General features: G+C 42.0%; 1 protein-coding gene across 7 annotated transcripts in view; it reads left to right on the top strand.

Moving 5' to 3' along the window:
* NEK11 (NIMA related kinase 11) overlaps positions 1–23,530 on the top strand; it is a 168,506-nt gene that overhangs the window by 72,167 nt on the left and 72,809 nt on the right. For all 7 annotated transcript variants that reach the window (XM_061586551.1, XM_061586549.1, XM_061586550.1 and 4 more), the window contains exons 3-9: positions 2,201–2,366; positions 4,440–4,558; positions 8,962–9,026; positions 11,344–11,470; positions 14,968–15,117; positions 15,209–15,287; positions 17,668–17,753. In XM_061586551.1, the coding sequence (XP_061442535.1) occupies positions 2,201–2,366; positions 4,440–4,558; positions 8,962–9,026; positions 11,344–11,470; positions 14,968–15,117; positions 15,209–15,287; positions 17,668–17,753 (792 nt within the window). The remainder of the gene's footprint in view (positions 1–2,200; positions 2,367–4,439; positions 4,559–8,961; positions 9,027–11,343; positions 11,471–14,967; positions 15,118–15,208; positions 15,288–17,667; positions 17,754–23,530) is intronic.

Here is a 23,530-nt window from a genome sequence, read left to right as displayed (position 1 = left end):
AAAAACCATATGTTTTCATGATCTCTTTTGAAACTCTGTATCTGGGTTTAGTGACTCCTGCTTCTTCCTAAGTTTGTATTTTGCACTTTAATGCTCTGTGGCAGCTCTTGATTATAAAATATAGCTGTCATGGGAGGTAGCCTGGGGCTAAGATTTCTCTTTTCGCTGGACTGTATTAAATATAAGCTTTCTGTTATCAGTTTATTTTTAAGTATTTATCTTCATTGGTACAATACCAAAGGATATTCTTCAATGGTTACTAAGATATTGTTGTTCTGCTACTGATACTTCATCCTGCAGTAGCCAAGTATTCAAATGGCTTAACATTGCACCATAAAAATAGGTTCTGATATTTGGGGATGTTAAGCCCCCATCCCCACCCCTTTCCTCTTGATTTGTAAAATGTGTTAACTGAAATCCTTGGGTTTTCCTTGCCCATAAGAAATCCTGTAGTAATTTTACTGATTTCTCAAAATTTGAGCAGAGATCAATAATATTTAATAATTTAAACATTCCAGGTGGGTTATTCATTTTTTAATTGATAATTATCCATGGTACTTTGATTCTGGATTTTACCAGTGTACCATCTTAACAGCAATGTGTTCTTTAACATGATTTTGGTGGAATTCCCTCTGCTTTGGAGCAATTTCCTAAGAGCTTCTTCACACATTGCATTTTTAGGTAGAGTATGAATGTGGCAACAATGTGTTTGCAAACAGATATACTTGTCGGGGAATTGGGAGTTCCTGCTGAACGTGTGTGTGGTAGTAAGCCCATGTGTGTTGCTCTGTAATGCGAGATAGTTCAAAAGATGACTTATGGGACCCTACTTCCCTGAACCACTGGTATATCAAGGCCATAATTGAAAGAACTACATACTTAACTCTGTGTGTCCATCAGGGCATTAGACTTCTGGTGTTTTTCAAACAGTAGCCTTCAGCCTGTGTGTCAAAGCACTTCTGGAACTTGGGACAATTTCAAAAGCACTCTTTGAGACAGCATGGGAATCGGTTATGAAAAAAGAAAAAGGGTCAGAAAGCACATTAGGCATTTCTAAACTCTCTCCAGATTGTGGCCTAGGGTGCATGAGGAATGGCAGCAGCAAAACATACAGAGAAGAGTATGAATATTGATTTTTCAAATCAGGATTCCTCCTACCCTGATCAGCACTGATCAGGAGCTCCATGCAGTCATCATTTATTAGTTTAGTTCTAATAGGGACTGATGCCATCAGCCTTGGGACTACTTTGGGGCATGAAGGGTGTTGTGTTGCCTATAGCACTATTTCCTTAGTGAAAATTGCAGCGGCAGTGAGGACATATGCCCAGGAGAGGCTTTTTCCATCTTGCCTTTCCTCATGCCCATCCAGGAAGGAAATTGTCATGAAGATATGAATGTCCTGTTGTGGCTCAGGACATGGGACTTTGGTGAGATGAGGGACTCTTTCTATTGCTGGAGGGTAAACTGCCTGAAGTGCCTTGTGATTATTATGCCTACTTTAGAACTGTTTCACTATTAAAAATGAAAAAGGGGGAAAGGAGAAGAAATCAGTAATTAAAGTTTTCTCCTCCAAATGACACTGGGGCAATTAAGAACTTTTCAGGCGCTCAAGCAACACATGGAGGGGAGATAAGCAGAGCACTTAGAAGTCTCCATGCAGCTGGGAACCCTGGTAAAGCACGGTTCTTGATCATACAGAAGCTTCTGACAGCATTCAGCTGAAAATGATTAGAAACCTCCTTCAGACCGTCGCACTCCATGCGCAAATGTCTCCTGTGAAGATGAGGGACACTAAAGGTGGGGCTTGTGCATATGACCCTACTATCCTCTTCATGATGAACACTTGAAGATGGCTAGAGAGGCAACTCAATTCATAATTGAGGCCTTCATCACTAACTCCCCAGTTGCAGTCAACAAAAGCAGTAAAACTCACAGGACCTTCAAACAGGAAACTTAGCTTCAAGGCACAGAACCCTTGAAAAGGATCAGTAGTGCATGGCCAGACTGGCATTCTGTTGTTTAAGAACAAATCAAAGCGTGGAAAGATAACACAGAAAACAATGAAATGTGTTATACAGAATCGGACAGTGAGAGCATCCTCTGTAAAAAGCAAGTGAACAAAGGATAGCAATTCCAGAGGAAAAGGCTAGTGTGAAAGCAACCTGCATTATGTTTTTCTTTCTTTTTTTTTTATCAACAGGAAAGTTTTGAAAGAGATCTCTGTGGGAGACGTCAAGCCTAATGAAACAGTTGAAGCAAACTTAGAAGCACAGTTGCTGTCCAGGCTAGACCATCCAGCCATTGTCAAATTTTATACCAGCTTTGTAGAAGGAGAGAGTTTTTGCATCATCACCGAATACTGTGAGGTGAGTGTGTATTTCTGCTGAATGTGTGTTCCTAAAAAGGCCTGGGGGGAGGAAAACAACTGGTATCAGAGTTGTTATTACTCTTTTGCAATAGTGACTAGTGTTGAGCTTTGAAATGAGCTCCTCATTTCCTATGAGGAATTTGTATGTAAGTGCTTGAATTCTGTTGCAAAGTGAGCTGACTGAAACATCCTGGGCACAGGAGGAGTGGGCGTGTCCATATGAGAGTTTCTTATTCTCTGCATTCTTTACCCCAGATGTGAGTAATTTAAAAAAATTATACAGAGCAAGTGCCTGTGATGATTTCCCATGATGTATATTTTGAGGACAATTGTTGCTTTTTCACACACCTTGGAGCATAAGGCAGGAGTTTCTGACAATGTAAAGCTTCTGATTGCATGTAAAGGCATAAAAGAGAACTTCTATTGGTACAATTGCTATGGAGATTGGGCTCCCCATCTCTCCAACCAATCTCTTCTGTGACTAAGAGCCAAACTAGATGTGATGGAGCCACCAAATTAATTTTATCCATGTGTCTGCCCCATTCACCTACAAGATGGAGGTGGAGGCTCTATTCTTTACACAAAGCGGGATGTCATTGCTTTCATCTGTTTCCCTCCAGCCCAGCTCAGTTCTAAGAGAAAACTGTTTAAAACAGTAGAGTGCAGTGAAGAAATGCAGAGGAGGGAGTGGATCTCACTTTCCTCCTCCACATACATTTTAGGGGAAAGAAATCAATGTTGGGGGAAGAAACACTCCAACAGTCCAGTGAAGGACGAGCATGATCAGTGGCCACAGAATGCTGAGTTGGAGGTGGGCAGGACAGAAAACCAGAGTGGTGGTGGTAATGGAATGGAGTATCCTCAAAGAAGGTATGGCTGGCTGGAACTCTGAACAGAAGAGCATCCACATGGCAACATTTTGGTTTAACTGACAAAAGGGCTGAAAATGCAAATGCAGAGCTATGTCCTGGCTACATGCTACCAGTTGCAGACTGGGGACAGAGGGAGGATTCATGCTGTGGAAGAGGAGTTTGAAGTGATCTTACCAGCCTTCAGGCATTGAAAAGAGGGACAGCTTCTCTGGCATACGATAGTTACCCTGGCTCTAGCAAATAGTGCCCAGCTGTTGGACTCTGGGGTCACACTGCACAGCTGATTTATCTAGCAGATCTCAGCCTCATCAAAACCTCCTAGTGATCAAACTATCCACTAAGTTCTGCACCCCATCCACTTTCCCCATTCCCAACAGGAGTTGCTATCCTCAGTGAGAGCTTCCCCTTGTACCCCTGTCCCGGCAGCAATCCAACTTGACCAAGAGCTTATACGCACTCCAGCCTACATGTTCAGAATAGCCTTGGCCTAGATCAGCCTTCCCCAATCTGGTGACCTTCAGATGTTTGGGGCTACAACTTCCATTATCCTTGACCGTTGCCATGCTGGTTGGAGCTGATGGGGGATGTTGTCCAAAACATCTGGAGGGCACCAAGTTTGGGGAAGACACCTAGACTACTAGATACTGTACTGTACTGGGATTTGCATTTCATCCGCACCATGTTCTGGGGGGGGGGTACACATGGAAGCCTTCACAATGGTCATCTACACACCAGGATAGTACCATTTCTATTACAGATACGCAGGTGACCTGCAAAAAAATCCAACAGGTAACGAAGCAAGTGTTCACAGACAATCATTATTGGTATGTACAGTGGCTCTTGTAATAAGAGTACCTCACTCATTATAGTCTCTACTCACTGAATGGAGCAAGAAGCGTAGCTACTTCATATCAATAAGCACTACAAACATTGTGGCTATTCGTTTAGTTTTGTTTCTTTGGCCTTGGACTTAAAAGGAAAACTTGTATCATAATAATTTGAATTGTATAGACTATCTACTGTATTAAAACTATTATGGAAATAGGTAGTAACCGCAGCTTCAGCCCTGAAGCGTTCGTCATCCAACATAACTGGAGGAATCTTAATTCTGTTCAAATCAATAGAGGTGTCCCCATTAACTTTCATGAAGTTAGGATATAATGTTTCTATTAGATTGTAATTTTGCTCCTGTGTTGCAGGGTCGAGACCTTGACTTTAAAATTCAAGAGTACAGAGAAGCCGGCAAAGTATTTCCAGAGAACCAAATAGTAGAATGGTTTATTCAGTTATTACTTGGAGTCAACTACATGCATGAAAGGTACAGTCATTTGATTTGAAGTGGTTGTAAACTTGAGCTAATTTTCACCACTTGATTGCTAATATTAAAGTGCAAATTAAAACTTGCTGACTAGCCTTTATTTGTTTTTGATATAAAATTCTGTCAGCCTCCTTGACTAGGATTAGTAGTATGTGATGAATAGAAGTAACCCTTTTCAAACAATGTATTTTTCAAAGTTTAGGCTTTTAAATTCTCCAAGGGATGCTATTGTCTCTGCAAAGATGATCATGAGACATTAGATATAGACAGTTTAGCTTTAGTTTATAGTTTATTTATATACCACTTTTTGGCCAAAAGGCCCCCAAAGTGGTAAACAACATATTAAAACATTACCCCAAAAAAATTACATTAGAAATAACCAGTACAAAATATACAGTAAAAATACATGCAACAAAAACAATGCAACAAGAACAAAGTAAAAAAAATGCAACAAAAACAATGTTTTCTTTGTTTTCAAATGATGTACACAGTTACCACAGCAGATGTGGTCTTAGGAGAGACATTTCTTCTTGTCTCAGAAGCGCATAATGTTGTCAGCCAAGTTGTCCCTCTCCACCTCCATGTGGCCCTTGTTGTTGGTGAGCTGGTCTGCCTGCCCGGGCTGCAGGGAAGATGTCCAACTCCCCAAGTGGTGTGCTGCTGCTTCACGCCTGGCATGGACCCATAAAGGATGGTGTGGAGCTCCTGGGTGGTGAAGTGGTAGCTGGGCTGGTGCTACTTGCAGTACTGAGCTGCTTCGGGGCTTCTCGGGCACAGCATGGTGAATATTGCTTCCCAGGGAAGGGCGTAGCAAGGACCAGCAAGGGCCGGGACAGTGGTGAGGGCCAGCCGGGGCAGAGGAAGACGGGGTGCAGGGGACACGAAGACACAAAGGCAGACCTGAGTCGGAACTGCTCCCTCCAGACCTTCCCGCAGACTTTCCCGCAGGGCTGGCAGGTCTCCCTGAGACGGCGGCAAGTGCAGGTGAGGTGGCCCATGTCAGCGACACCCAGCGAGCCGCAGCAGACAATGAGGTCCAGCAGCTCCCCGGGCAGCTCTGTCACGGTCAGGGGACTGGAAACTGGCATGGGCAACAGCAATGGGTTATGTGTGAACAAGGCTCACCTGGCTCTCCAATGGCATATCTTTGTTATTTCTTTCTTTATGTGTCTTCTTCAACCCACTGTTGTACTTTGACATTGTCACGGTGATACAATGGTGTAATCCAAGCCAGAAGGGAGTGCCATGGAACTCGATGGCACATCTGAATACACATGGATAGGTGGCACATTTCTCTCCCAGTTTTGCCACACTCGCTGAGTGCAGCTTCGCAGTTCGCAAAGGAATGTTTTATGCAAAGATCCTGGAAAATTACTCCCATTTTACCAAATAGAAAAAAGTAACCATATTCTTAGAGTGCAACACTACTATTAGACTGTGCAAATATTATGGTGGCTTACCCAGACAATCGATGTTTTTGACTTATATCCAGAAAAAGAATTGTGCTTTATAACAACCAGTCCAGAACATCAACACTTTCAGAGCTAGCGTACTTGCAAAAAGCAGCTTCAAATAGAGGTTGCCAACCAACTGGGAGGGGGCGACATGTCTGCACAGGTTGTTTTGGGGGCAGTTGCAGAGAAGCAATTGGCAGTTATTTTCTCTCCACAATTTTTTAAAGCTGCAAACATAAGGTCAAGAATGTCCATCTCAAAAGATTGGAGATGCCTGAGGGTCATGCCAGGAGTTTTTATCACCACCATCAATCTTGTAAAACAGGGCAAGAAAAAAAAATCCCTGTGGATTACTTGAAAAGACTCCTTTTGATCATACTAAGAACTAAGTTTCCTACAAATGATGGTTTAATTTTTTAGCAACCAAAGCAATGAATTTTCAAACACAATTTTGATGGTTTCAAGGTGACACTGTGTAATAGTACCTCCTTGGTCACATGCTGCCAACTTGACAATTTTATTTTTACATATTCATTTTTTTATTGCATCATCCATTTTCAATTGTGAGCATCTTTAATTATTAACATATACATTTCAGGTTTTAGATTTCTTGGTGTGTAATGTTATTGGAGAAAGTGTAGAAATAATATTACACATGCAACTCAAGGTGCTAGTATTAACTACAGAACCCCAAAAGGATTGGGCCCTACAAGCAGCCAGTGAACTATTCTTTCAATGAAGTCAACAGAAAAAAAAGGATATACTGCACAACAGCAATCTTAAAATTGTGATTCAAGAGATACCAGGCGCAGGCTGCAGGATTGTTTATGCATAAATTCCCCTCATCCTAGCTCAATCATATGTAACTGGGCTGCTAAAATGTCAGACATTGTTTGTGGTTTGCCTTCTTTCTTCATTCAGGAAGAAAAGGATTCAGAGAAGCTCTCCTCACTGAACTGCAAACTCTGGGCAGATTCATTTACTGTATTCTTGTAGCAACAGATCCTTCCTCAGCAATTAGCTGTATTCTGTTTCGGTGGCTAGCTTGCTTCAGAGGAGCATCTGTTTAGTACAAGCACACAGTGCTGAAGAAAGGACTTACCATGATTCTCTAACAGAATAGATTTGCTGTCCAGTTGCTAGTTAGAAGGAACTAAGGAGTAAAAGGTAGATTCTTAAGCATACACATGAGTCTCAAGGGGTGGAAGGAGCACCAAGGAGAGTCGGGAGTGCTTGAAAAGAGAGAGCAAAGGAAGGGAGTGGTATTAAAGGCATTAAAAGGTATCCTGAATCTAGAAATGCTCATCCATTCATTGGTGTTAAATCACTTGGGCATTAGCAAGTCTATAGAAGATGGTGGTCTCAGGCACTAAGGTTGCCAACCAGCCAATTCAATAGCTTACTGGTCTGACCATGTGATATCAGGTGACCAATACCAGGTTCTGAAAAACAGTCTGTCAGGCTCCGCTCACAACCCATGACATTCTGCCCTGGTTCTACTTCATGCCTGCCAAAGAGAAGGGAAGACTTTCCACCACCATGGGGAGCTTAGGCCCACTCACTTGCCTCAGACATCACCAGTGGGCTCTGCTATCTAGCAGACAGTACTTGAAAATCAACACTGGGGAGGTCCAAGGATGAGGACCAGATGTGCCACCTCAGTGATCCTGGCCCCATAGGAACACAATGTTATTTTTGTTCCTAATACCAGATTTGAATGGGATTTTTTATTGTGAGAATCTTTTGTAAGCCACTTTAAGAACCTCTCAGGGTTGTAAAGAAGGAAATAATATTCTAAATAATAAATAAATAATTCTTCTTTGACACTCCCCTCCCCTCAGTACACCATGTTCTGGCATTCTATTGCTGTTCTATCAGATTCCTCTGGACAATTCCATCTTTTGATTTATTTATTGTACTGAATTGTAGTCATGCAACCAGATTGAGAATCTGATCAGAACAATGACATGGGGAGATCTGCCTTCCTCATGGGCTGTTTTCTGATCAAAATCACCTCCACCTGTTTTCCTCCTCATAGGTTCGTGTGAAAAGATACAGGTACCCTGCATATGTTCTGAAAATGCCCACCCTCAAGGAAAGGGTTTAGCACCTCTTCTCTCCGCTCCACCACAAAACAAGGAGGCTGTTCCCATGCCTCTTCTGGTCCCATGCTCTATGCTAAACCCAATAAGGGAATATTTTTTTAAATCAAAAGTTGCAACCTTGTCAAACACATGCACTCAATTTTTCAGGCTTGTGTTCAGTCTGCTTGCCTCCACTGCCTGTAGTGATATAGCAAATCTAATCCCTATTAACTAAGGCCCACAAAGCTCTTGCATTTGCAGGCTGACCTGTTTATTTCAGTGGAGATAGGTCTATGATGGCAAAAGACTGTATTTTTGTCTGCTGCTCCATTGTGATTGCCACCCTGGGTTCCTTCTGGGAGGAAGGGTAGGATATAAACTTAATAAATAAATAAATGTATAAAATAAATAAATAATCCCTGTATGGAATTGGTAGATTGTACTGATGGGCAGCAACCAATCAAGTTAGTACTGCATGTGTTAACTCGCATGTATATATTTTCTTTTACAGTTTTCACAGAAACATTCTTTCTTCTCAAACAGACAAACTTTGATTAAAATGCAGTTTGTGGTTCATTTACACGGAGTCTGCTAGATAGCACTTTCTTGTGTGGTTTCTGGTAACCATTACCGAGAAGTAAGTTTGACATGCTGCCCAATCCTATATGTATGTGCTTGGAAATAAGTCCCACAATCATAAATGTGTTTACAATTGTAACCTAAAATCAGTGTTACTTGCACTACCAAGTTAAGTGCTCAGAAGCAAGGAGCAAGTTTCCTAATAGTCATAAAAATCATATTTGTCAGATATGCTATTAACTTTTTCACCTTATTGAAATAAAGCTTCATTTCTCTTTCTATTCAGGCGAATACTTCATAGAGACTTAACAGCTAAGAATATTTTTTTGAAAAATAACCTTCTTAAAATTGGTAAGATATATATTTTTAAAAAATCTTAACATTTTTTTATTCTGGAAAATTGCCTTAAGCAATGCCCCAGAGTGATGCTACATTTGGGCAGAGCTTGGAAAAGTTACTTTTTTGAACTACAGCTCCCATGAGCCCAGTCCAGTGGCCATGCTGGCTGCGGCTGATGAGAGGTGTAGTTCAAAAAAGTAACTTTTCCAAGCTCTGTATTTGGGGCACTCGAGGATATAGTAGGAAGCTTAAATGTGCTCATGGTTTGTCACTCCAGACAAACCATGAGTGGTAAGGAATAGAACAAAACTTGGTTACAGCTCATGATTTGTCAGGAATAAGACAAACCTTGAGCCCTGGTTCGGATGACAAGTTAAGCCAAACCATGGCTTAGTTCAAGCAACGCAGCAGCAGCAGGATCAGAGGTGGGGCAAAGTAGCCTCAATATCTGCTCTTCAAACCCACACACTTGTGTGTTTGTGCTAATCCACGTTTTGGCTTAGTGTTATATGTGAACAGGGTCATACTGTACATGTGTAGTATGTTTCTGTGGGTGCTTGTAACTAAGTTTACATGTATCAAAAGCAAGGTTAGTACTTATTTTACTTTTACATACTGCGTTATACCTATGGTCCTGTTGTGCTGGTGACCACTATGCCATAATAGAAAATGTAACCCTCGAGAAGCACTGCCACTCAGAGTAGACAGAACTGACCTAGATGGACAAATAGTCTGCCCTGGTGTAAGGCCAGCTTTCTATGAGCTTCCTATATTCTAGCCCACTAGAACATACATTTTCTTAGTGTAAAATAGAGCTCAAATTACGTATAGTGGGAGAAAAGCTTATGCAAAATTTCCTTTCCTCATATTTCCTTTCAAAAATTCCATTTAGGTCTTCCTACTACCATTTTTGTTTACATTATTTCCAGTGTTTGTATTATGTTGGATTTAGAAAAACAGGTTGGCAAAGTGCTAAATTTAGCAATTAACATAATAGCCTTGAATATATATCAACAATTCAAAACGTAAGAGTTATGGTGCTCCTCAAAATTTCCTCAAAACCATTTCATAAGCCAAATGTTATGATTTCAATATTTTAAATGTCAACGTTTGCCAAAATTTTACTTTTTTCCAAAGTTTTGTTTCAGCTCAGGTGTAAACCAAAGTTATTCTTGTAGCAGATGCCTTAGCATAGTTGCCAAATACCCATTTTAGCAATTTAATATGAATTTCTTTATATTCTTCTGTCAAATTACCAACACTGACCCCCATATAATATAATTCTTCCTGAGGAAAAGGATTAAATATCTTTGAGGTCTTGAAAAATATTGACTGCTTCCCATGAAGCAGAAAATACCAAATAAGTTTCATTGAAGCTTTGTCTCACTTCATGGTGGTGTTTTCAGAAACAATTCTAGGACCTTAATACTCATTTCAAGAGGAGAAAGGATTCATCAGTTCTTCCTAGACTTTGATCTCAATGCTAACAATAGCAGGTCACGACATTTGGAAATAATTTCATCTTGGATAGTTCAGTATGTGCACTTCCTATGGTATTTCTCTTGCCCATGAGAGAGAGAGAGAGAGAGAGAGAGAGAGAGAGAGAGAGAGAGAGGTTGCCCTTTACACCAAGGCTGCTGTCCTAGTTGGAGACCTGCTGCTTTTTGAGGTGGATGTTTTGTTCAACGAATGTAGCACTGAAATAAGCCAAACAATCTTTATATTATCATCTGGAGAGGTTTGATTTGTGGCAGTAATATGAAGAAATAGGGATGGGGGAGAAATTAGATTCAGATCACGTTTAAAGCCAAGCCGACCTAATTCACACTTTCTGAAACAATATCTGAACTGAAACACAGTCATCCTTCAGAATTTGCACTTCTTTGAATTTTGCAATGTTGTTCTCCAGTCAAGTAATGTGTATAAAAATTCATATGCTAACGTGTGCATATAAATACATATATTTCTGGAAATAACATGCAAAAATACATTATATTAGGGAAAATTGCTTTGCAAAAATGTGTGTATTAGGAAAAATTGCATACAAAATATATAAGGAGAAATTTGCACTAAATGCTTATTAATTTTCATGAGGGCTTAGAAATCTCAAACTGATGTGAAAATGTGGAAAACTGAATTTAGGATTGGAAAAATGAGAAACTGAAATTGACAGATTTGCCCATCCCTATAAAACTCTTTGAGCGACACATTTAATAAAATAGTTATAAAACAGTACCAACCATGTTATGACATTTAGCTTGGTTTTCTCCTTTCTTGTTTCATCAGCTATTTTTCCTTCAAGTAATTAAATTTCAAAATATTTTTCAAGGGGACTTTGGTGTTTCTCGTCTCTTGATGGGATCCTGTGATTTAGCAACTACTTTTACTGGGACACCTTTCTATATGAGCCCAGAGGCACTGCAACACCAGGGCTATGACATGAAATCAGACATTTGGTAAGTAGGCAGCTTTCTGTTTCAAATGAATTATTCATTTAATCACAATGATCATGCTGAAAACACCATTGGCTTCTCGGTCACTTTCTGTTTGTTTATGTGATGTGCTTATCTCTTCTTTCTCTGGGGGAAAAAATGCAATTATTTGAACAAATATGCTGCCATTCTGCTGGAATGTTTATATTGCAAGAATGTATCTACTCAAAGACATACACTTCACTTCCTGAGGGTTTGATGATCTGAACTATTATTTTCTAACATTTTTTAAACTGCAAATAACTGCCTGTAAAAAAAAGTTGATGAGCCTTAGTACATACAGTGTGTACACACATGCTCTCTTTCCTTCCCTCATCCCCTTATGCAGCAGGAATCAGTACTTACCTGTATATCCTGGCTCATTAAACTGCACTCTCCCAAATTCCAAACCAGGAAACATTCGTTTACGTTTGGCTTACAAACCAGGATATGAAATCAGGATCTGATTTTCTGCATTAATTCCTACTCACATGGGATCTGCAACAAACAAAATGCTATTATGTGGAATTCTCCCATTCAGGATTCCAGCCAGCCAGAGTTCCAGCCAGCAATCATTGTCATTGGTTTTATTAGTACCCCACCTTTCAGGATACAAATCTTTCCAAAGTGGCTTACATTAAAATACACTGGCTATTGGACTGCCGACGGACATTCAGGAATCCACCATACTCCATAAGTCTCTGGGGGCTGACTATCTAAATAGGGCCCCCATACTGGCAGCAGGAGATTGGTGCTCTCCAACCAAACTTCACCAAGTAGTGGTCTAATCATGACAATGGGGTAATTTCACCCCCCCCAATATCCAGACTGCTCTCGTCCAACCTTGAGCCAAAGAGCAGATTGAGTGTGTGCCCTGCTCTATATGTTGGACTTAGGGTTGCCAGGTTCATGGCCTGAGACTGATCCTGTATCTTTAGGAGAAGAGAATGTCAGCCAAGTGCAGGTGTTCTTGCAACATTGTAATGGGAAAAACCACAAGGTGGAATTCTCCCTCCCCCCTACAAAACTTTTAAAGATACAGAAGTTGCCAGGCCCTTTACAGTGTTGCAAGAACACCTGCACTTGACTGACTTTCTCTTCTCCTAAAGATACAGGATCAGTCTCAGGCCATGAACCTGGCAACCCTAGTTGGATTAGTAACAAACCGACAGCCCCATGGTTGTTATGGAAGCTATGAGATCCTGAGCTGGTCCTACAAGGACAGCCTCAGTGTGGATGATGAAGTCTCCCAGGACTAAGGCCCCAGAATTATCCAGCACCACATCTGAGACCACCTTAGCCCGATGGGTCAGGGAAGTCATTGGGCAATGTGATGGATGGTACACCCACAGCAGCCCCAATCTTTCTCTTTAACCCAATACCAGGCAGTCATAGCTCAACTAGGATACAGGTGTTTTCTGATGAGCAAGATCATACTTTTGTCGACCACAGCAACTCCACACACACATCCTGCCGCCAGCCTCTTGTTTGGTTCAGTACTGCAAGTATCCAGGCAGGCAAAGCTGGGTCGGATCAACTCACTCAGGTCTTGGTAACACATCTCAGGTTGGCTTCTTTATCCTAATCCACTCTCCTACATATTGATGTGGTATTTCACATTTGCAAAAGTGATGTGGTAAGTGACAACTGCTGGTTTCCCCCCCCCCATTTCAGTACTTGGGCTATGACCTGGGAGACCAGGGTTCGAATCCCCCTCATAGCCATGAAGCTCTCTGGGTGACCTTGGGCCAGTCACTGCCTTTCAGCCTCAGAGCAAGGCAATGATAAACCCCCTCTGAATACCGCTTACCATGAAAACCCTATTCATAGTGTCACCATAAGTCAGAACTGACTTGAAGGCAGTCCATTTCCATTTCATCTGACTGATCCCCCTATCTAGCATTTCTAATCAGGGATTGTCTGCTTGAAGGGTACAAAGACAATGGATCATATTCATTATTGCTCCTGTTGATACTAAAACTATTTTTATAGGTTTCTGTTCTGACCTTTGCTGAAACTGGTGTGTTTTCAGGAGAGATAATCCTGAGTAGAGCAGTATGGTTGACTGTATGCTGGTAATCTCTACTATTCCCCACAGAGAGCCCTCTGTTTCAATCTGCTGGTGCTGAAAAAGAAGTAAAGAACCCTTCACTGTGCTTCCTTGCCTCTGAATGGGAATAGATTATTTATCAGTCTTCATTGCCCCTTGCTGTATGCTGCTATCAGATATCATTGACTGGAATAAAATACTAAAAGGTTTCAAAAATATGTGAGAAGGTCAGACAGAACAGATGAATGCAAAGGCATACGTAATTGTTGTACTGTTCAACACAAACAGTCATATGAAGAACATAAGAAGAGCCCTGCTGGATCAGAGCAAAGGCCCATCTAGTCCAGCATCCTGTTCCCTTAGTGGCCAACCAGGTGCTCATGAGAAGCCTACAAACAATACATAAGTACAATAACACTCTTCCACTTGTGATCCCCGGTGTACTGGAGGAAATATAGACTGTATGATTAGCAACCATGTCATTTCTGCCTAAGTTATTATTAGATGTGCATTGCAGCAGCTTCAAGGATAGTACTCCTTCACCTATGTAAAGGAGTAAAGCTAGACATAACAATTCAAAACGATTCATAGTGGGCTCTTCACATGTGATGGGAATCCAGCTTCTTCCTTGCCTTGCAGTTTATCAAGAGTGTATGTTGGATTAGCAGAACCAGCTTCAGATTTGAGGAAGCTTGGGCAGGATGTCCTAGAGCACCCAATGTAACATTGCTCAGGGGCGCTATGGAGAATTTACAATCATGGGTGGCTCCCAGATTCAACTGCCTGCTGTGGAGGAGGGGATTAGGACTAGCATCAGTGGAGAGCTCCGTTTGAGGTGCTGGGGCTCCAGCAACTGCCCAAGGATGTGGGCCAGCCATCAGTCTTGTCTCTGCCAACATGGTACAGATGAGCTGTCATCTTTTTCTTGCTTTTTTGAAAGGACCACATATCCATTAATTTGCTTGTATATTCACCACCCCCTTTTAAGATAATATTTTTTAAAAAAAACAGTTGCAAAAACTGCTCCAGGGACAGATACAGGGAGGGGGAAGTATCTTTATGACATCACAGGAGTTAGCCAAATGGCACTGTCCACAGCCTGCTTTGGATACATGTTTGTAGATCTCTGTTTCTCCACCCCCTCCCCAAGATTGACCCTGGAGAGGAAAATAAAAGTTTAACTTGAATATGGTCCAGGCAAAACAATACTTATTTTACTGCCTTCTCTGTTTTTATATCACTTAAATTATGCTTTATAAACCGTGTCGAAAAGGAAGAACAGATGTTACATGTAGGTAGAAGTGTTTTTCATTTTCAATTGAAGGCGAGTCATAGTTTTGTATGACCAGGAGTGATAGGACAATAACATTGTGAGCAGTTACCAAACAGTGAATTTAGAATATTTTGTCCTTAAATTGCTTTTTTCTTCCAGGTCACTAGGATGCATTTTGTATCAGATGTGCTGTTTGGAGCATGTATTTAGTGGTCACAATTTTTTGTCCATTGTTCTAAAAATTGTGGAGGGTGAAGCTCCTTCTCTTCCAGACACCTATCCAAGTGAACTTGATGCAGTACTGCACAGGTTGGTGGGGGTTTTTTTGTACTGGTTTCACCAACAGTGGTTTTATAGTTTACATGAGAATTGATTTCATCTCCTGTCGTTAATATTTCAGCATGCTGAGCAAGGACCCTTCACAGAGGCCATCAGCTGCAGAGATTTTAAGAATTTCATATGTTCGTGATAAATTACAGGTATTTGAAATGAAATGACAACAGACTTAATGGGTTAAACTGGCAACTACATTGAAAAGAATGTGTCCTATAAAAGACGAAAGCAACAATTGTAAGTTTGCTTGCTCAGAAGTACCACTGAAAACCATGGGACTTTTGTCCACGCATTGTGTACAGAACTGGTGTGTAAGGTGTCAAATAGAATGTTGTCTGTTCTAATGGGGAATGATATATATTTAATTTCATGTTGTTAGAGTCAGCGTAACAGAGTTTATAGCCATCATTAGTCATACTCAAAAGCAGACCTATTAAAATTAATGGATTTTACTAACTTAGGTTCATTAATTTCAGCGGGCCTACTCCAAACAGTTGGAATCAACCCAGAATGTCCATGTACATTTGTTTTAAAACTGATGTGCTTTAAATGGCCACATTCCTCCAATGATGTCTATGACCTGTGTATGTCCGTTATTCCAGTCTTTCCCACAGAATGCGTTTCCATCATATTACTTATAAGGACACATTTCGGGATATGGACAGATCTTCTCCATTATCTTGCTTTCTTTGGCCGCTTCTTTAAACTTTGTATCCCCTTCCCCAAGCACTACCTGCAATCCTTGAGAAGTAATTAATAGCATAAGAAAATAGTGACAGAAACTCAGCAGGTCTCAGTGCCCTGTTTACACTGCTCCCACAGCCTACTTGCCCGTTGTTGGAGGAAAAATAACTCACCAGTCAAATTTAGGAGTACCAGTCGCTTGAACAAGCTTTATTGCAATAAAGAAGAAATTACTGATGTACATCAGGAGAGAGAGTCAAAGAGACTCTCTCCCTGTGACATGGACACACGCAGTTATATAGGCATGGCAACCATCAGCAAGATTACCAAATATGGACATTGCCATAGGAGTGAGGAGGGGTTTTCAGAGCATATGCTGAGTGCATGTACTCATCCTTTGTACCCAGCCAGAACAGACATTTAAAAGAAACAAGTAGTCATGATTTAATAGTTTCTTTAATAGTTTAAAAGAAACAAATGTCAGAAACCTTACAAATAGTTCTGCTGACCACAACTTCCCTTTTTCTCTAAACACCTGCAGCCTGAGCAGTACTTCCTTATTTCCACTTATAATGTTTCTACTAATAAATGAGGCAGAGCACAGCCTTATTTATAGATTGACCAAGCAATGCAAGCAAATTGATTCCCACTGAGTTCAGTTCTCTCTCCCCATTTTCCTTGCATGTCTCTAGTGGCCCAGAATTGGAGCGCCATATTCCATGTTAGATGGTGAAGCTGCAACAGCACTACGATGAAAGACGAGCAATAGGCAAGATCAGACTGGAAAAGTATCTCCCTGCCATAGATCTCTTAACACCTATGCAGAAAATCATATAAGATCCAGTACAGTGGTCTTCAATCTTTTCAGATCTTCGACTTGCTTTTAACCTAAACATGCATTTGGAAGCCCATTTCTTTGCTGCTGTTGTTGCTTACCATATATTTGTATGGTGGTGGTGCCGCTGTTATGACCCATCTTAGATCAGGCTATGACCCAGTACTAGATCCTAGCCTGAGTTTGAAGACCAGTGATCTAGTACAACTCCTTCTTCCTCTTCCTTCCAGCAGACTCCCTTTTGGTTCCCTGGCTTGCTTCTCCTCTCCAGTCTATATTTCCTATCCCCTACATTTTTGTTGTTGTTGTTATTTGCCAGTACCAACCTCTTTCTTCCTTGTTTCTCATGTGGCCCATTCTTATTTGTCCTTTGCAGTATTGCTAGTTTTCTGTCCCTCTTCTTTTTCCAGTGTCTCTTCCTGACACGACAGCAATGATCACCCAGGCATTTATTCACTATAATTACTCAGGAGGGAAGAGAAAAAAGAGAGAGGCATAGGAATCTATCTGTTTGGGTCTAGGACAATGGGTTGGATCTGGACTAAGTTCCAACCATTCCATTAAACCAATGGGACAAGTTAGTCATGACTAGATTTAAGTTCCATTTGTTTTGATGGAAACTGCATTCAACTAAACTTAGTCAGGATCTGACTCCTGCAGATTATTTTTTCTGCTTGGGCTTACTTCAAAAGCCAAAGGGGCCAAAAGGTTCGCTTCCCATTTGCTTTTATCTTTGTGTTGCAGCTCCCAGAAGGAAAGGAGACAGGAGGATTCATAATCAAGTACAATTTTGGTACATAGTGCCTCTGATGTAACTCACACTCCTGTTCTCATAGTTGGTATTAGACCAATGCTGTCCATAAATGGATGCATATGGCCAACTTCACTGAAGTAGCCTGACAAAATGACACTGTTCTAGTTTTGTAAAGGTAGCAAAAAGTCATGAAACGCTTCACTGTAATAAAAATAAATGGTTGCAATTACTGCTGCTTTGTTTTGTCTTGTAGAACATGAAGTGTAAATTCACAAACATGACTATGATCGACCCAGCGCTTAATTCTCAGGAAGAAGCTGCTCATATCATTAATGTTGTGTGAGTATGAAATTATTTTGGTGCTGAACAAGCGTAGCCAGTGTGGTGCCCTCCAGACTGTGTGGACTACAACTCCCATCATTCCTGCCCACTGACAATGCTGACTGGGGCTGATGGGAGTTGTCATCTAAAACATCTGGAGTGTACCACATTGGCTACCCCTGATATAGGAGGAGTCAAAAACAGAGAGATGAGATACACAGGCTACAATCTTGCATTCACTTACATTTACCTGGGAACAAAACTCACTGAATTCAGTGAGACTTACTTCTGGGTAGACTTGTATAGGATTGCACTGTCAATTGCTGAACAGTCAATTGGTCATTTGTAAAAGGCCACAAATGTGAAAAATATTTTGAGGCAACCATTTGTTGGTTGTGCCGCGATCTGGTCCTTCTCATACCCGCAGGGTTGTTGGTTGTCCTATCAGCCAACTCTCAGATCTCCAGTTGCTGCTTTTTAATGCCAGATCGGTACATAATAAAACCTCCCTCGTCCATGATTTGATTGTGGACGAGGTGGCCGATCTGGCATGTATAACCGAGACCTGGGTGGGCGAACAGGGAGGAGTTAGTCTGTCCCAGCTCTGCCCACCGGGGTATCTGGTTCAGCATCATGGTAGATCTGAGGGTCGGGGAGGGGGGGTCGCTGTGGTCTATAAGAGTTCCATCTCACTCACCAAGCACCATGTCCATGCAATCACTGGTCTGGAGTGTTTGCACCTTGTGCTGGGCCAGAGGGACAGACTGGGAATCCTTTTGGTGTACCGCCCACCTTGCTGCCCAATGGCTTCCCTAACTGAGCTGACGGAAGTGGTCTCGGAGATACTGTTGAGATCCCCCAGACTATTAGTACTGGGAGATCTCAACGTTCATGCTGAGGCTACTTTGTCTGGGGCAGCTCAGGACTTCATGGCCGCCACGACAACCATGGGGCTGTCTCAATATGTTAGTGGCCCAACACATACATCGGGGCATACTCTTGACCTGGTCTTTGCTACTGGACATGGGGATAGTGATCTGGATGTGGGGAGTTTTACATCTCTCCCGTTGTCATGGACAGATCATTGCTTGCTGAAGTTTAGACTTTCAGTAGCCTTTTCCCTCTGCAAGGGTGGGGGACCTATTAAATTGGTCCGCCCCCGGAGACTAATGAATTCTGAAGGTTTTCAAAAGGCTCTGGGGGTTTTTCCGGCTGATAAGACTGGCGCTCCTGTCGAAGCCCTGGTCGATCTGTGGAACACAGAGATGACCCGGGCTGTTGACACGATCGCTCCTGCGCGCCCTCTCCTATGTAGAGCTCATACAGCTCCTTGGTATACTCCGGAGCTGAGAGCGATGAAACAAGACAGGAGGCAGCTTGAGCGGAGATGGAGACGAACTCCCGACGAATGCAATTATGAGCTGGTTCGTGCTTCTACTAAGCTCTATGTAGGAGCGGTGAGGGCGGCAAAAAAACAACATTTCGCCGCCACTATTCAGTCATCTCTCTCACGCCCACGGGAGCTTTTTAAAGTGGTTCGTGGCCTACTTCATCCAGGCCTACAAGACACGGCAGATACATCGGTAGCTCGATGTAATAAATTTGCTGAACACTTCCAGCATAAGATCTCATGCATTTGCCGGGACTTAGACTCCTATTTAATAGCAGTTAATCCTACTGAGGTGTCCAGAGCACAGTCTTGTCATGTTTTGTTGGATGAGTTTCAGTTCGTTCAGCTCGAGGACGTGGACAAGGTGCTTGGACAGGTTCGTGCGACCACTTCGGTACTGGATCCTTGCCCCTCTTGGGTAATTAAAACTAGCAAGGAAGGAACAGTTGGCTGGGCCAAGGAAGTGATTAATGCCTCTTTACGAGAGGGAGTGGTCCCTGGCTGTCTGAAAGAGGCGGCAGTGAGACCACTCCTGAAAAAAACTTCCTTGGACCCAGAGGATGTCAGCAGCTACAGACCAGTAGCCAATGTTCCGTTCCTGGGCAAGATCCTGGAACGTGTGGTTGCTGACCAGCTCCAGGCGCTATTGGATGAAACCGATTATCTAGATCCATTTCAATCGGGGTTCAGACCTGGTTTTGGCACTGAGACTGCCTTGGTCGCCCTGTTTGATGACCTATGTCGGGAGAGAGACAGAGGGAGTGTAACTCTGTTGATTCTCCTTGACCTCTCAGCGGCTTTTGATACCATTGACCATGGTATCCTTCTGGAGAGGCTTGCGGAATTGGGAGTTGGAGGCACTGCTTGGCAGTGGTTCTGCTCCTACTTAGCGGGTCGTCTCGAGAAGATAGTGCTTGGGGAACATTGCTCGACACCGTGGGTTCTCCAATGTGGGGTCCCGCAGGGTTCGGTTCTATCTCCCATGCTTTTTAACATTTATATGAAGCCGCTGGGGGCGGTCATCAGGAGTTTTGGAGTGCGTTGTCATCAGTATGCTGATGACACGCAGCTCTACTTCTCCTTTACATCTTCTTCAGGTGAGGCTGTCGATTTGCTGAACCGTTGCCTGGCTGCGACAATGGACTGGATGAGAACTAACAAACTGAGACTCAATCCTGACAAGACTGAGATGCTGTTGGTGGATGGTTTCTCTGATCGGATGGTGGATATATACCCTGTCCTGGATGGGGTTACACTCCCCCTAAAGGAACAGGTGCGTAGTCTGGGAGTCATCTTAGACTCTTCCCTCACACTTGAGGCTCATGTAGCCTCGGTGGCCCGGAATGCGTTCTACCAACTTCGGTTGGTAGCCCAGCTACGTCCCTATCTGAGTAAGGAGGACCTCTCATCAGTGGTACATGCTATGGTAACCTCGCGTCTGGACTACTGCAATGCGCTTTACGTAGGTCTACCTTTGAAGACGATTCGGAAGCTACAGCTAGTGCAGAATGCGGCAGCCAGACTGCTAACAAGAACTAAGCGGTCTGAGCATATAACACCTGTGCTAGCCCGTTTGCACTGGCTTCCAATATGCTTCCGGGCCAGATTCAAAGTGTTGGTACTTACCTATAAAGCCTTATACGGCGCGGGACCACGATATCTGTCAGAACGCCTCTCCCGATATGAACCGGCCCGTACACTACGGTCTACTACGAAGGCCCTCCTCCGGGTTCCGACTCATAGGGAAGCCCGGAGAGTGGTGACAAGATCTAGGGCCTTCTCAGTGGTGGCCCCCGAACTATGGAACAGTCTGCCCGAGGAGGTGCGCCTGGCGCCGACACTATCATCTTTTCGGCGCCAGGTTAAAACCTTTCTCTTCTCTGAGGCATTTTAATTCCTGTTAATTGTAAATTATTATATTTTGATTTTAGACTGTACAGTTTTGTGTACAGTTTTGTGTTATTTTTATTGTATTTTTAATGTTCACCGCCCAGAGAGCTGTTGCTAGTCGGGCGGTATATAAGCTTAATTAAATAAATAAAATAAATAAAAATTGTATTCTAAGTGCCAAAACCTAATGAACAGGTTCAGTTGCTACTAGGTTAATAGCGTTGTGTAAACTTGCCTTACATTAAACTAGGCTGTAGATTAGACTGAGAAATGAAACAAATCCAACTTCATCTATGCTCCATAATTTGTACTTATTTTCCTTTATTTCATTAACACTCTTCTTAAAATCCTGCAGGCATTAACACCACCATTTATTGTGCTTGGAGTGTAGGATGCTGATTTCCAATTACTATACTAAGGATAATTGTGTGTACTATTTCCTACACCAGCATAGCACACACTGTTTTACATAATTCATGTATTGAGCTGATTTAATATGAACAATATCAAAGTACAATGGTATAATGATGAATGGAAATTTCAAAGCTGATAATTAAATTCTTATCCTTTTGGGTTTCTATTGGATCCACTTCCCTTCTTTCGCTAGACTGTGGTTGCTATTGCTCTGTTACATTAATCAACAACTGTTACATTGCACTGCTGGGGAAATTAGTCTCTTTGCTGTTCTCTTGTCTGCCATAATCAATGTTTATTATACTTAGACAGTACATTTCTATATCAAGATGGTTAGAAGTCAGTAAAGAAGGAAAGCATTATTTAGCTTGGAAATCTCAGTCTATATCTCACTGAATTGCAATGAGATGTACCATCTACATCATACCATCTACATCATCTCTTAATTTAGCGTCAAGTCACTTTCTAATACACTGGAGAGTAAAGAGGAAATCATGTGGACAATTCAGATGTATTCCAGAGTGTTGTTCAAGTCTAGTTTTTTGTTTTGTTTTCCCTCACCTGTATTCTACTGTGCTGTTTCAACTCCTATATAAATAGCATTATTGGATGGGAAAACTGCAGCAGTACTATGCAAGAAAGTTGGGAACATAGTATGCTGCCTTATACTGAGTCAGACCATGGGTCCATCTACCTCAGTAATGTCTACACTGACTGGCAGCGCCTCTACAGAGTTTGAGGCAGGATTTCTCCCAGACCTGCCTGGAGATTCTGGGGATTGAACCTGGGACTTTCTGCATGCAAGGTAGATGCTCAACTACTGAGCTGTGGCCCCTCTACTCACTCAGAGTTGTGAATCCAGATCTTCTACTTAGGGCCAGTGTCCCTTTCCCTCTCCAGTGTGGAGCTCTGTGTCAGAACCTGGCATTTGTTCCAGGAGTTCTTAACTTATAAATATTCTTTCATATATGATTATCTCCCCTACCCCATAGGCCAACTTTGACCGGTGGGCAGGGTTACCCACCTGTCAACCATCTGATGTCAGGTGAATGAAAGGTGGACTGATAGGTGGGCACCAAGCAGGACTAACTCTTTGCTCATCACATGACAAACAGAGACGTCAGTATTGCCCTCTGTAGGAATCTTCTTCACCAGCCATGTTCCCTTCAGGGAACACTTTACTGAAGCAGCACCAAGCAGGATTGAATCTTCTGCCAGCTGATGAGACCCCGGTCTTCACTAGCACATTCCCAGAATGCATCAGGATTGAACCCCACTGATGTCACACTTCCACTGATGTCACACTTCCACTGATGTCACACTTCCTTTACATACAAGCCACCCATTCGGGTAGCTTATGGGGCCAAACTTGCTTAGCTTCAACAACAGAATGTGTTATATGCCTTTGTACAACACCATAAGCCTTACTGATTCCTCAGATGCAGTGGTGACTAAACTCTAACCTAAGCACAAACTATATTCTCACATAATGAATTAACAATGTATTTCACTGATTCCAAAAAATACCTATCAGTGCATATGTGCTTAGAATAATGAGTCTATAGTATCACATGTTGGTTCCCTAAATAATTTAAGTTCTCTTTCAACATACGTACATGCTGCTTTCTTTCTTAAACATTTGTTTTATTAAAATTAAAAATTGCTGAATTGTTGAAACAAACCATGTGAGATGTCTGTTCCTTTGGGCAGGTATAATATTTCTTTGCCATCATTCAGAGATCCCTTTCGAGATAATTGCAAAACTATGTTAAGCTTCTGTTTCTGCAGAGGTTGAAATTTTGGCTTTAAGTTTTGCACAGGGAAAGACACAGGTTAAATTTCTCCCCTAGTAAAGACCTTCCTTCCTAAAAGCAGATAATCCTAGGAAAATGCAGTGTTCTGCTACAGTTGGATTAAACCTTCCAAAAATGTTGGGTGTTACAAGAATAATACATAATATATATGAAATTAAGGGTATTGCAAAACATTGCCACCCATTCTCCCCTACGGTGTTGTCAGTCAGGATGTCTTTACGGCCTATTGCAACAAAAATATTTTTAAGAAACCGGCCTATGCCAGATATTCACTAGTTATGCATTTT

The sequence above is a fragment of the Rhineura floridana genome, chromosome 10 (genome assembly GCF_030035675.1).
Source record: "Rhineura floridana isolate rRhiFlo1 chromosome 10, rRhiFlo1.hap2, whole genome shotgun sequence".
Lineage (NCBI taxonomy): Eukaryota > Metazoa > Chordata > Lepidosauria > Squamata > Rhineuridae > Rhineura > Rhineura floridana.
This window is presented reverse-complemented; position numbering and strand designations above follow the sequence as displayed.